At 37.8% G+C, this 15941-nt stretch overlaps 1 protein-coding gene across 1 annotated transcript in view; it reads right to left on the minus strand.

The window, feature by feature from the left end:
• Positions 1-15941, minus strand: part of CCDC138 (coiled-coil domain containing 138) — a 128675-nt gene that overhangs the window by 59261 nt on the left and 53473 nt on the right. The window contains exon 13 of the mRNA XM_006883823.1: positions 9227-9403. Coding sequence (XP_006883885.1) covers positions 9227-9403 — 177 coding nt within the window. The remainder of the gene's footprint in view (positions 1-9226; positions 9404-15941) is intronic.

The raw sequence follows: 15941 nt of genomic DNA on the forward strand, positions 1-15941 counted from the left end.
CATGTAATTTATCGCCTTAAAACCTACAGGAGGGTGAGCAATGAGTAGGTTCTCTATGGCACATAAGAATAGTGGAACAATATGAAAAATGCAATCAGGGTAACTGAGTTGGAAATGTGGAAGGTGCAGTGTTTGAAAATGTTTGGGTATGTACATTTTCACTACAATTAAGAGAGAGAGAGAAGGAATATAAAATAAGTAAACATCTCTATCGTATATTGTTATGATGTCAAAACTTTTAACTGAGAAAATGTTGTTGTAGTTGTTGTTGTTGTTGTTATGTGCCACTGAGTCAACTACAACTCCTCAAGACCTTATGTTCTGAACCATGTCCTTTCTTCAGCCAACCTCACCATCTCTGACAAACCTGACCCCATTGCCACAGTCACTGTATCAATCCATCTCATCCAGGGTTTTCCTCTCCTGCACTGACCCTTCCAAGTATGATGTCCTTCTCCAAGTACTAATCCCTTTTGCCATCATGCTCAAAGTATATGAAACAGAGCTTCAAAATCCTTGCCTACAAGAAGCAACCTGATTTCGCCTTCTCCAGGACAGACCTTTTTGTTCTCTTAGAACTTCATGGTATCATGTTCAGCACTCTTCTCCAGCAACACAACTCAAAGGCATAGATTCTTCTTCTATCATCCTTAGTCACTGTCCAGCTCTGAGATGCATAGTAAGCAAATGAGAAGACCATGGCCTGGATCAGGCACTCCTTAGTCTCTACACTGACATCGTTGCTCCTCAGTACTCTGAACAGGTCCCTGACAGTAGCCTTTCCTAAAACAACTCGTGTTTTGATTTCCTGACTAATAGTGCTAACAGTGTTGATTGTGGATCAAAGCAAGATGAAAATGTTAATAATCTCAATCTCGTCTCCATCTACCATGACACTGCCAGTTGGCCTTGTGGTGAGAATCTTTGTTTTCTTGATGTTGAGATGCAATCCATATTGGGGACTGCAGTCTTTGAGCACCTGCAGCAGACGCTTCAGGTCCTCCTCAATTTTGGCAAGCAAGGTTGTGTCATCTGCATAATGCAGGTCATTGATGACTATATACAATTCATTACTAGAAACATTGTTGTGCATCTAATATGTTGCAGTTTAGTAGGAAATATTCTATAATGTTATATATATATATAAAATAGACTTACATATATATTTATACATATTATACTATAATATTATTGCTTGCTTTATCTTCCTTTCTTTACTATTAAAAATATTTTAAAAGGTTTTAAAAAATTGTATTTCCCAAATGAAGAAGAAACTGCCAATAAAATCTTGCTTTTGTTAAGTGCCATCATGATGAACACAACTCACAGCAAACATATGAACAAAACACCCGAACACTATAACTTCTACAACTATCATCGTTTCTCTATGTTCATAGAGTTTCCAGAGGCATGTGATTTAGGAAGTGAAGCCACTCCGGCTTCAAACCTGAATTAATCTGTGAGCTCCACCAAACACTGTCCACAATGGGTAACACTGGAGTCAGTGGCACAGCATTCAGCATCACAGCAACGTCAAGGTACGTCAGTACCACAGCTCTCATGCAAAACACAATTAATAACAAGCCTAAGGGTCCTACCGCCTTTTAAATGCAAGGCCCCCCCACCAGGTCCTGAATAAAAACTGTAGCTGTGCCAATTAAGAAATATGGGTATGTTTAGAAATAAGTTCTAGATACTCAGAACAATTTTAATGGATAGTCAAAAGCACCTGATGATTCTCTGCTACAGTTAAACTTCTATTTTCTTACCCATATTCATTCAAGTATATTTCTTTGCAAAATCTTCTAATAGTTTCTTGTATTTCAATGATTTTCACAAATATACCAACACAGCCTAAATGTGTGGATCTTATTTTCAAGGAATAAAATTCTGGAACAATTAATTGTGCTAAGCAGAACCTAGGCACACCAACAGTCATTCAAACAAAACAAAGGGCTATTGTTTGGCCTAAAATTAGGACAGGTTTGTGCCAGTGATATACCCTTTCAACATACTTATTCAATCTATATTCTGAGAAAATAATCCAAGAAGCTGACCAACAGGAACAATATGGTATCAATGTTGGAAGAAGATTCATCAACAATCTACATTATGTGAATTACACATCCTTGCAGAAAATAATGAAAGAAGGCTTCACAGTACAGTGGACTTGGGCAAAGGGACTGCATAGCAATGAAAGAGTTTTATCAAGGTGAAAAGTGAACTGGGGGGAGGGGATGGGCAGGGAGGAAAAGTGCAACAACAAATGACTGGAAACCCTAAGTCTCAGTAAACTTTCATTAAAATTAATTAAAAAAAAAAGAACTTCCTAAAGAGGAACAATACTATAGACGTAAATATGTATTGCACTCAACATCAAGAAAACAATAATCTTCACAAGTGGACCAAGAGTCAACATCATTACAGATGAAGAAAAGCTTGAAGCTGTCAACAACTTCATTTTACTTGGATACATAATCAACACCCATGGTAACAAAGTCAGGAAATCAAAAGATGTGTTGTACTGGGCAAACTTGCTGCCAACAGTCTCTTTAAAAGTGTTAATGAATACAGATGTTCCTTTGAGGATTAAGCAACTGACACAAGTCATAGTATGCACCTGATCCCAATCATGCTGTTGTTTTGTTGCCATCAAGTCAGAACTGACTCACAGCTGACCCTCCAGTGGGTGTTCAGAGGCAGTACATTGCACAGAAGGATCAGCTGGTGGGTTCAAACTGCATGCCTTTGGGATTGCAACACAGCTTCTTACTAACAGGTCACCAGCTCCCTGATCCAAACTACAGTATTTTCAATTATTTTCTATGCATCTGAAAGTTGGGCAACTAATAGGGAAGACTGAAGAAAAACTGATGCCTTTGAATTATGGAATTGGTGAATAGTATTGAATATGCCACAGTCAGCTAAAAGAGGCCAATCTATCTTGAAGGAAGTGCAACCAGGGTGCAGTTTAGAGGTAAGGATGAGGATATTTCACTTATTTTGCATGTATTTTCAGCAGAAACCAGTCCCTGGAGCTAGACATCATGCTGAGAAAGGTAAAGGGCCAAGAAACAAGGCAGCCCTCAGTGAATAATATGGAATAACACAGTGCAAACCACAACGGGCTTGAGCATGGCAGAGATCATGAGGCGGGCAGGAAAAGGCAAGGTTCATAGTATTCTGTTCTTCACAGGGTGGCTAGGAGTCGTAGTCAACTCAACATAACCCAATAACAACGCAAACGCAAGCAAAAACTGGATAAATAGTACAGAAGACCAAGGGTGGGAAATGAGGTTCTTCAAGTGTAGTATTGGCAGAGAAGACTGAATAGACCATGGATTTCCAGAAGAACAAACACATCTGTCTTGAAAGAAGTGTGGCCAGTGCTTCTGAGAAGTGACAATGGCAAAATCTTATCTCATATACTTAGAAGGTGTGATTAGAAGAAGTTAGTCGGTGAAGGAGAACATTATGCTAAATAAAGCATCAGTGAAGAAGAGGAAGACTCTCAGAGACAGTGACTACAACAATGGTGTCAAGCAAGTAGCAACTGTGAAGGTGGCCCATGACCAGACTGTGTTTCATTCTGTTATATACAGGGTTGCTGTAAGTCAGAAGTGACTTGAAGGTGTGTAATAAGAACATAAGAGAGATCTGCTGGCTTAATGGTAAGGAATTGTGCTGTCAATACAAATGGATACAGGGGTTGAATTCACGAGTTGCTCTGTGGTGAAAGATGGGAAATCTCCCTTGTTATTTACTGCCTCTGAAAACCTGCTGGAGGGTCAGTTATGAGTTGGTTCTGGTTCAACAGCATAACATAGTAACAACGACAATGATAATATATACACTATGATATTCTGTGAGAAAGAGAAAAAGCTAGCCAACATCAGAGAGAGTATTCATAGCGGAAAAGATGACAGAGACGTGTCTTGTAATCATCTTTTAATAGTATGACTGGTTTACATTTCACTACTTTGCATTTGTCCCAATTTCTTTTGTTTTATAAATAAACAAATTTTGCATTTTTACAAAAGGAATACAGTCTACAAACAATACTATCCTTCAACTATTAAACATAGCATGTTACCCATATCAGGCATTTTCTATGCTGCAAAAGATAAAAAACAACACAAGTTTAAATCTGTCCATTTAAACTAAGTCTGACAAGAAAAGGAAAGTATTCTTTGTTACAAAATTACACTCAAGTTCTTATAAAGCTAAACCCAGATAAGTGAGTAATAGCTTTCAACCACTAACAGGAAAAAGAACAAGAAACCACTAAGTAATTTCCTAAAAGCAATACTTTTAAGTTACTACATGATATATTCCTACTCTAAAAATAGATATAATTAGAAAACCTCCAACTTAAAAAAAAAAAAAAAAAGAAAGCCTTATAGTATACGGCAAGAGAAATCAGTATGCAGATCTTAATTTACAATATGTATTTCAGCCATTTTTTAAAAAAATATAAATATGCAGCTGATAACTCTTCTTTAGGGAAAGTACATGGAGCTAAGAAAAATTCCATTACTGTAACACAACACGAACTATCCATAGAGACTGGCAGTCGAGTGCTTTTTAAACTGTCCTGGTAAAGGTCAGTCTGCAAATTTCTAATTCATCACAAACAATCCACCAAAATACCAAAACTAAAAAAGTCATCCCAAATAAAAATGTTATCTTTTGAGAGTTAAAGCAGCATCCATACAAATTCATACATTTATATATTATTTGCACTCTACATGTATTCCCAAAACCCCCAAACATATTACCTCTGCATCTATTTCAACTCATAGTATCCGTCTACTGGGTTTTTGAGGTTGTGAATTTCAGAAGATATTGCCGAATTTTTCCTCAGGAGCACGTAATTTGAACTAATGGACTTCTTGTTAGCAATGCAATTATTTTATTTCTCTTGTTTCTATCACACACATATTTGTCACCATAACACACAGATTTGTCTTATTTGTAACAAACAACATTTCCTTTTCTTGTCAGATTTTAATACACTTATCAGATAACAACTATTTCCTTATTCAACATTTCACATTTACAATACTAAAACTCCAGTATCTGACTATTTTGCACTAACAAGTAGACATGGTGGCAATAGCTGCAGCGCACGCCTTCCCTTGAGGAGGGTCTCTGAGCAACCTGTGAGACGCTTGGCCATAACCCTGCCCTGCATACTCTGCTCCCTCCTCCCAGGAGGGCACCAGGTGGAGCTACTGTGAGTAGACAGCCTTCTTCACAGCCATGGTCTCTGGGCTGAAGTACAGGTAGCACGAACCAGCCGGCACACCTGCTCTTGCTTCCCAGCTCCTATGTGCCTGACGCCCTGCAACTCAAAACCACTCTACAGGGTGGGAAAGGAGGACAGAAAACGGGAAAAGGCAGGGTGTTCGGAAGAAATGCAACTTTTAATGCAAACCTAAATTTCTCTATAGCCACTTTCCACTCATTGAGGTCGTTAGGTTCCAAAGACCAAGGTGCTGTGCAGAAGTTAGCATTATAATGGGAATTTCCTCCTTCTGTTTTCAGACCATCAGTTGGTGCAAATTTTTAAATCTCGAAAATATGATCACAGAAATAACTGCAGCTAAGATTTATTGATGTGCTTATCACTGTGGCCAGGCCAGCTATGGGCCATTTTTTTGGAGAGAAGTTGTCTTGGAAGAGATAAAAGTGGACAAAGACTGGCTATGGACCTTTGCTGTGTGACTGAAGTCCCCCTGGCATAGCCACGTTGCCTTTACCCTGAGCTGGGCACAGTTTCTTTGGTGGACAAGACCCAGGTATTCATTTCTACCTTTGCAGGCTTTGCTTTGTCTTTTGAGCTGGTGAGTTACTGAGACTCTGGAATTCCTGCCAGGGTATTGGGAATCTTGCTTCAAACTAGCTGCGGTGAGTGGCGGGTCAGGCCTAATTTGGTTCACTTTGGGTTATCACAAAAAAAAGCTGGAAAGCCCCTGACGGTCTGAGAAACAGTGCAATAAATGCAATGCTTTGAAACATGGTGTTTCACATACAGTTGAGTGTCCATTAGTTGAGTAAGATAAACCATTCACAAATCAATTTTACCAAGCTTTCTTTTCCAATAACTTTTTATATGATCTTTTTAAAAAAATCGGATGGGAAAATTATGTAGAGATGAAATACGTTGTCCATTCCACATTTAGGAAAGCAATAATTATCTAGAAAAGTATTTGCTTCATTTGATCTAATGTTCATTCATCCATTCAACAAATGTGCCTGACTGATCAACACAGAGTATTAGATTTCACATGTACAGCACAAAATATATCCAGAAGAAAAAAAATCCGATGATATAGCATCACAGATTTGCCTCCTGCTTCACACCTCAGAACGCGTTAGTGCTATACATTAATTCACAAAAAGTAGTCAGATTTTTTTACTAATCTCATAAACATAAAATACCCGATAACAAGAGTTCATAAGTGAAGACAAGATGTAGACAGAAGCTTACACATGCTTTGCACAAAGTCATTAGGAGTTAAGGCACAAGTGGCAGCCAAGTAGCACAGGCTGCTCACTACGACTTACAAGGACCTTCCATTTTGATAGAAATCAGACTCCACCAGGAGCTCTGAGGGAGGACAGGCGTCTCCCCCCATGTAGTTTACAGCCTCAGAAACCCAATGGAGGGTCAGCTGTGAGTGGAGAGCAAAGAGTGAATAAGTAAAGAAAAGAGGTTGAATAGGAAAGAGAGTCAAGAACGGGCAGGTCACAGTTGAAAAAAGAATCACTGAAGCAAAACTGGCTATATTCAACAAGTCAAACTTGAAGGTCAAAAATCAATGCCAACTGAAGCAAATGAAAAGACTTCTATTTAAAGCATATGTATCCAAAGGGTGTACATTGGCAGCATCAGGATGGATGGTGAAGAGACTGAAATTGCTCACAGCTTTAGTTTGCTTGGCTCCACAGTCAACACTTTCCGCACCAGTAGCCAGGAAATTAAAAGACATATTGCAAAAAAAAAAAGACATATTGCAATGGGAAAGTCTGCTGTTAGGAACCTCTCCAAAGTACCGAAGAGCAATGGTGTCTCTCTGGAGACTAAGGTGCATCTGGTACAGGCCATGGTCTTTGCAATCACTTGTTACGCATCAGAGTTGGACAAAAACTAAGGAGGATAGAAGGAGAATTGATGCCTTTGAGCTGTGGTGCTGGAAAAGAGTACTGAATGTACCCTGGACTGCCAAGAAAACAAACAGATTCATCCTGGAAAGGGTCAAACCGGGCGGCTTCCTGGAGGCAAGGATTCTGAGGCTCCATCTAACATACTTTGGACATGTTGTAAGGAGAGACCGGTCCTTGGAGAGGGACAAAATGCTTGGTAGGGTGGAGGGACAGCGCAGGAGGGGAAGGCCCTCTATGAGGTGGATTGATTCAGTGACTGGGGCAATTGGGATGGGTGTATCAGAGATGGTGCAATTGGCACAGGACAGAGCGGAGTTTAGGGCTGTTGTACATAGGGTCGCTATATGTCACAAGCGACTCGACGGCACATAACAAAAACAACAACATCCAAAGGGTTAACCATGGGTTGGTTCCTCCTCAACAGTACACAACAACAATGGTAAGTTTAAAAAAGCTGTTATACCAATTATTGTTGTTGTTAAGTGCAGTCAAGTCATAGATGACTCATACTGAAAGAATGAATGAAAAGACCTGAACACCTGCAAAACTTCTGTCGTTTCTCCATGTTCATAGAGTTTCCAGAGGCAAGCCATTTCAGAAGTGGATGCCACTCCTGCTTCCAAGCTTGTTTTAGTCAAGGAGCTCCACCAAACACTGTCCATCATAGGTAACCATTATCACATTTAACACATCAGTGTCACAGCATTTAGCATCACAGGAACCAAGCGTTACCTCTGTACAGCAAATGGACGGACCAGTGCTATATCACTTAGAAGAATGTTTGACCAAAAACAATTAAAACCAGCCAAATCACATCATCTCACACCCATTAGCGAGTCAACATTCCACCCTAAACCTCACCAGAACCAGCAAACAAGCCTCTGTAGAATCTGGCTGCTGCAGATGACTTCCAGACTGGATTCTAGCCCCATGCTGCTGACCAAATGCATTTTTAAATAGGAAGCTGAATCCCATCATCTCACACCCATTTTCAAGTCAACATTCCACCCTTATACAAAACCAAAACTCAGAAAAACAGCCTCTACTCTACAAAACATGCATTAAATCTATTAACCAAAATGTACAGCTAAGGTGCCCCCAAAACAAAACGTAAAACAAAACCCAATAAAACAGTAAATTTAAAAGGGCAACAATAAGAATATGTCTGTGTTCCTTCTCAATTTAGAATGAGTTATATTTGATGACCTTATTCATCAAACAAGGAATATACTAAACATGTCAGAATGAACAGACAGAAAGACAATGGAGGAACCTATGCAAATCTTTACATAATATTTGCAGTGCATACTCATTTAATTAGGGAGTTCTGGGGGCATAGTCTGTAGGGGTTTGATCTTCTAACCTAAAAGGCAAATTTGTTGTGGTTTGAATCTTCCAGCAGCTCCTTGAGAGACAGATGGGCAATCTCCACTGCAATTTACAGGCTCCTGAAAGCCCAACGGAGGGTCAGCTGTATTCTGACTCAACAACAACGAGCAGGTGAGGCAGACCCACATCACTGAGACAACTATTAGCACCTATGGTAAATTAATGAAACTTTCAACAAAAGATTAGACTTTTAAACTCTTTCTGAGTCCCATAAGGACAAATACTGTTTAAGACCATTACTGTACAAATAGATAACTATTAAAACATGTATGAGAATCTAAGACGGGGCAGGAGTATGGGAGTAAGAGGTGAGGATGGGGACAGGGTAATCATAGGGTCGTATAATCTGATGAGGGGAGGGAAGAGTGGGTTAAGGAAATGGAAAGGATCTGGTGTGAAGAACATTGTATATGAACTTTGCAAATAAATCAGTATAAAATAAAAATTTTATATTAAAAAACCTTCTCTTTCTGATGTTATTAATGACAATTACACAGCTATAAAAATGTTTCTTAAGCAACATGTTTATGAATGATAAAAATATTTAAAAATCTAAAAATATTTCTTAAGTATTTATTCTATAAAATGCAAATGTTGTAGTTGTCTTTTTAAAACAAGTGAGAATGGCAAAATCTATTTACTTTTTTTTTAAGATTTAAAAACTTACTAGATTCCACTGTCATCTGAAGCAAACTATCAATGACATTGGAGAGGAGTCCTTTACTGGATATTCTTAGATGACTTAATATTACTGGAACAGCTTGATAGTCCAAAAATAAGGTTTTCCCTTCATCTGTCTTCAGGTCCACACAAAGAGAATCAAATGCCTGAGCCAGATAATCAACTGAAAAACATTAACATGTAAAATCAACTATCAGCCATCTAATCAGTAATCAGAAAAAAAAGGAAAACGTGAATACCATCACTTTTAACAACTCTAAAAGGAAATGAAAATTAAATTACAAGAGATCACAGACCAAATTTAGATTTTACTTACCTAAATTTTAAGACCTCAAAAGGAAAGAGAAGAGAAATTATGCTATGGTAAATTTAATTTAAAATTTTCAAATCTGAATGCTTAAAAATACCGTTTCTTTTTTATAATAAGATAGAAAACAACAGATGTTTAGTAGTAAATACCACCAGCAATGTTTATTTTCGTGTGTGTGTGTGTGTGTGTGTGTGTGTGTGTGTGTGTGTACCGTCAAATTGGATCTGACTGGTACAGGAGGAGATTGTCCCTCCTTCCCTGGCAGAGTATCTGGTGGATTCGAACCGTGCGCCTCTGGGATCGCAGTGCAGCTTCTTGCTCTATTTTTTATTTTAACCACTACATCCTTGCAAAAACTTAAACGGTATCAGTATTTCTATCTCTATAATAACTTTTAAAATTCTAAATGTTAACTTATTTCAAAGTTTAACCTTGTAGAAACTTGCTACATGGATTTTAAACAAGGATTTCTGTGTCTCCTAATAAAGATCCCATTAAGCCATTCAAAGACAATTTTAGAAAATTGGATATGTCAGGTGATAGTACTTTTGTGGTGCAGAAGCCAATGAAAATGGCAGCAATATTTGGCTACGATGATACCAGCTAAGTCGGAATCCCTGGAGCTGAGTTTTTAAGACATTCTAGAGATGATTGTGAAGCTTGAAAATCTGGACTGACATTCCTCAGTTTAACCAAGATCAATACAAATAAGAATATGCTTTTGTTACTATACATCAGTATATCAAACAATCCAATATGTTATTCTTGCAACACTTTTACATTTGTGTTTAAATGTATAAAATATTTAAGTTTTCAAAAACTCTCAATGTATTAAAGTAATAAAAACTGGTTATGCTGGTCAAATAACAGCAATTAGCTTTTTCATTTATTTGTCTGGGGTTCTGGGGTGTTTTTTTTGGTTTCTGTTGTTGTTTAGTAAGAAGATTTTTTAAAAAGAGTGCTGAAAATATGACAATATATGTATTATTCTCATTTTATCGCATGCAGTATTTAAACACATACGAAAGAATTTTGAGAAAAAGATTTTTATCGATCAATTTTTATACATTTTATTTTTACTAACAGTAGCCATTTATTTTAACTTACCACTGCTTTTTAAATTTAATAAAATAAAACACTACAAATAATATTTACTTATGCTAAGCAAATTTACTAGATTTTGTTCAGACTTGCCTAGTTAGAAACCTATTACTTGCTGAGCAACAAGACAAAGAGTAGAGATGAACTGTCCAAGCAAGGCTTCACAGAAACAAAAGTTTTATCACAGCGCCACCTACTGTATTTGACAATAATTACTTCTTATTAATACACTTTGACGATTGTTGCTAGTGTGCTATCAAGTCCAGAACAACTCATAACGACCCTATGAACAAAGTACCTGAACCTTGTTTTATAATTATTGTTTCTCTAAATTCAAAGTTTCCAGAGTCATGTTGTTTAGGAAGTGGACGCAACTCTTGGTTCCAAGCCTGTCTTGGATTAAATAGGCTAAATATTAAAAAGCACCAAGTTTCCAAATAAAAAAGAGTCCTTGATTAATTCTAAAGTTAAAATAATTGTAATGTGGAAGTTTTAGGGTTTTTCAAATGAGGCTTTAATATTTAGAGATAATAAAAATTATAGCCTGTTTTTAATTTCTCTGACAGTGAGGTGTCTAAAAGCCAGATCAATTGAACTTTTAGAAGAATTTTTTTTTTTTGCGGAGACAAAATTTAATAAATTAAACTATTAAATTATAAATATTTAACCTATTTATTTGTTGTTACATAGCTTCCTCTAAAAGAAGTTAAATTGCTTGAAGTCAGTTTTTTAGATTTAAAGAATATTTACTATTCTTTCCATAGTGTCTGTAACAGACTGAGTAGTTGATTGTAAACATTTATTGAATGAATTATTAAACATCTTATTCTCAGTTTAGCAATTCTGCCCTTATTCTAAACTAGCCAATCATTCTTTTTTTTATTATTATTATTCATTTCAATGAACATTTACAGAGATTTTGGATTTCCATTGTTGCACTTTTCTCCCCACCAACCCCACCCCTATCCCAAATTCACTCTTCTCTTTGAAAAGTAAAACTCCTTCATTGGTATACAATCCCCCTGCACCTTCCCACCCCATCCCAAGTATACTCCACTCTGCAACCTTCATTCCAGACTCTTATGATAATCATAATGCCCTATAATATATTGTTTTTAAACTGTTTTCTCCCTCATCCGTTTCAGTGCAGTATACATAATTCATCCCGTTTCTCTTATTCTTACCCTAACCCTGATGTCAGTCCCATTCTACAGCAGTGGCACTATGCAGTGTTTGTCCTTCTGTGAATGAGATATTTCACTCAGCATAATGTCCTTGAGGGTCACCCATTTTGAATAATATTGCATGAGTTCCTTGTTTTACAGTGCAGCGTAGTATTCCATTGTGTGAATATACCACAGCTTCTCTATCCATTCGTTTGTTGATGGGCACTTAGGTTGCTTCCAAATCTTTGCTATTGTGAACAAAGCCATGATAAACATGGGTGTGCATATATCTGCTTGGATGGCAGTTATGGTCTCTTTAGGGTATATTCCCAGTAGTGGAATTGCTTGGTCAAATGGTATCTCTATTTGCAACTTTCTGAGAAAGCCCCACACTGCTTTCCACAGTAGTTGCACAATTTTACACTTCCACCAGCAGTGAATAAGGGTTCCAGTCTCTCCACAACCTCGCCAGCATTTGTTGCTTGCTGTTCTGTTAAATTTTGCTAGTCTTACTGGGGTGAGATGACATAGTTGTCTTGATTTGCATCTCTCTTAGAGCTAGGGATTTTAAACATTTCTTCATGTGCTTGTTGGCCATCTGAATGTCTTCTTTAGTGAAGTGTCTGTTCATATCCTGTGCCCATTTTATGACTGGATTATTTACCTTTATCTTATTGTGGTGTTCAAGTATTTTATAAATTCTAGATATACGTCCCTTATCAGACATGTCATTACCAAATACTTTTTCCCAGTCTGTGGCTTCCCTTTTTACCCTGTTGGAGAAGGTTTTGGATGTGCATAGGGATTTGATTCTTAGAAGGTCCCATTAATCTATTTTATTAGAAGAATATTTTTCACATCAAAAAGAACTCAACAAAATAATAGCAATGAAACCTTATCTCTTAATAATCACAGTTTAAATGCACCACTGAAGAGAAAAAAGAGCAGCAGATTGAATTAAAAAAACCAAAATCCATCAATATGCTGTCTACAAGAGCCACACCTGGAAAATGAAGATAAAGACTAAAAATAAAAGGGTAGCAAAAAAATATACCAAGCAAATGGCAACCAGAAAAAAGCAGGAGTAGTGATATTAATCTCCAATAAAATAAATTTCAATGCAAAAATCATCACAATGGACAAGGAGGATCAGTACATAATGATTAAGGGGTCAACAGAACAAGAAGATATAACAATAATAAATATCTATGTACTAAATGAAAGAAATGCAAAATATATAAAACAAATATTAACAACACTGAAAAAGGAAATAAACAGCACTACTATCGTAGTTGGAGACTTCAATACACCCTTCTCAAGAAAAGACAGAACTATCAAAAAAAAAGTTCAACAAAGATGCTCAAGAATTAAACCACACAATAAACCAACTTGACCTCGTAAATATTTATAGGCTAATGCACCCAAAATAAGCACAGTATACCTTCTTCTCCAATGTGTATGGAACATTCTCCAGAACATATCACATTTTATGTCACAAGGCAAGCATCAATAAATTAAAAAAAACATAGAAATAATACAAAGAATATTCTCAGATCACAATGCTACAAAATTAGAAATTAATAACAAGAGGAGAAAAAAAGGTAAGTTTGGAAGCTGAACAACACCTTGCTTGAACATGAGTGGGTACTAAAAGGAATAAAAACTGAAATTAAGAAGTTTCTTGAAATAAATGACAATGAAACCACTACTTACCAAAATCTCTGAGAAAAAGCCAAAGCAGTAATCAGAGGTCAGTTTATAACAATAAGGAAACATAACAAAAAGCAGCAAAAAATGACCATTAACTCTCTAACCCAACATTTCCAACAAATTTAAAAAGAACAGCAAGAAAACCTGACACCCTCTAAAAAAAATTGAAATTTTAAAAATTAGAGCAGAAATAAATAAAATAGAAAACAGAAAAACAATTGAAACCATCAACAAAATCAGGAGTTGATTCTTACTACTGGACGAATAGGCAGCACTGAGCATCCCATGGACAGCCAAAAAGAACGAACAGGTATGTCTTAAAGAGGATGCAGCTAGAATGTTCTTTGGAGGCAGCAATGATGAGGCTTCACCTAGCATAGCTGGGGCATATTACTAGGAGGGGCTATTCCTTGGAGAAGGACATGATGCTGGGAAGGGTGGAGAGTTAGCGAAAAAAGAGGACCGTCAACTAGGTGGACTGACACAGTGACTACTACAAAGGGCTCTTGTGTGTCATGAAGTATGAGGATGGTACAGGAAAGAACAGGGTTCAGATCTTTTATTCACAGGGTCACTATCAATCATTACTTGACAGCATCTAACAACAACAACAACAACAACAACAACAACATGGCTAACACTGAATTAGGTTAGGTCAGTGAGTCTGGTGAGGTAAGGTGCATCTGATTCAAGGCATGGTCTCTCCGATCACTTGTCTCCAAGTCAGTGGAGACTAATACCTGGTCCGGTGTGTCTGATTCGGGCCATGGTCTTTCCAGACACTTGCTATGCATCTGAAAGTAGGACCATGAATAAGCATGACAGAAGAACTTCTGATGCCTTTGAGCTGCGGTGTTGGAGAAGAGCACTGAACATGTCACGGACGGCCAAAAGAACAAATTTGTCTTGGAGAAGGTGCAGCCGGAGTGCTCTGTGGAAGCAAGAATGATGAGGCTGTGCCTCACATACTTTGGGTATGTTGCTAGGAGGGGCCATTCCTTGGAGAGGAACATGAGGCTGGGAAGGGTGGAGGGTCTGGAGGGTCAGCAAAGGAGATGAAGACCCTTGAGCAGGTGGATTGACAGGGTGACTGCTTCAATGAGCTCTAGTGTTTCAGGTAGTGTAAAGATGGCACACGATAGAACATGGTTCAGATCTATTGTTCATAGGGTCACTCACTATGAGTCATACTTGACTCGAGGGCACCTAACAACAACATGGCTAATACCAAGAATAATGGGAATCCCAGAACACTTAATTGTGCTCACACAAAATCTATAACTAGACCAAAAAGCTGTTACTCAAATGGAAGAAGGAAACATTGTATGGTTTAAAATCAGGAAGGGTGTGTGTCAAGGGTGAATCTTTTCTCCATATTTATTCAATCTGTATTCTGAAAAAAATAATTTATGAAGCTGGACTCTACAAAGAAGAATGAGGCATCAGGATGTGAGGAAGATTCAACAACAACCTGCACTGTGCTGATGATGCAACCTTGCTTGCTGAAAAAGGGAATTTGAAGCATTTGTTGCAGATGACCAAAGACTAGAGCCTTCAACATGGGTTGCATCTTAACATCAAGAAGACAAAGGTCCTTACCACTGGACAAGTGGGCTACATAGTAAATGGAGATAGGACTGAAACTGTCAATGATTTTATCTTGCTTGGATCCCCAATCAACATCCTTGGCACCAGCAGTCAGGAAACAAGACGGCGTATAGCTTGGGCAAGCCCACTGTAAGGGATCTCTCCAAAATACTGAAGAGGAGTGATGTTAGTTTGAACAATAAAGTGCACCTGATTCAGTCCATGGTCTTTTCAATTACTTGCTATGCATCTGAGAGCTGGATGATAAATAAGGATGACAGACGGAGAAGTGAAGCCTTTGAGTTGTAGTGTCGGAGAAGAGTACTGAGTATCTCATCACTGCCAAAAGAACGAATAGGTATGTCTTGGAAAATGAGCAGCTGGAGTGCTCCTCGGAGGCAAGGGTGAAAAAGTGTCTTCTCTCATACTTTGGACATGTTGCTAGCAGAGGCTAGTCCTTGAAAAAGGATATCATGGTTAGAAGGGTGGAGGGTCAGCAAGAGAGGACGATACCCTTTGAGATGGATTGACATTGTGACTACAGCAATGGGTTCATGTATATTAGAGACAGAGAGGATGAAACAGGATAGGAAGGGATTCAGGTCTGTTCTTAGGGTCGCTGTAAGTCATACTGTACTCGACTATGCCTAACAACATTTATAATAAAGCATATTGGTTACACAGTTACAGATACTTCTTAACAAACCAAAACCAAGGCTGATGAGTCAATTCCAACTCATAGTGACACTCCATTGGATTACTGTTGCTGTAAATCTTTATGGGAGGAGATTTCCCATCTTCCTCCTACAGTGGACTGAAATCATTGA

Source organism: Elephantulus edwardii, unplaced genomic scaffold, assembly GCF_000299155.1.
Source record: "Elephantulus edwardii isolate Elephantulus edwardi_28Jun2011 unplaced genomic scaffold, EleEdw1.0 scaffold00030, whole genome shotgun sequence".
Lineage (NCBI taxonomy): Eukaryota > Metazoa > Chordata > Mammalia > Macroscelidea > Macroscelididae > Elephantulus > Elephantulus edwardii.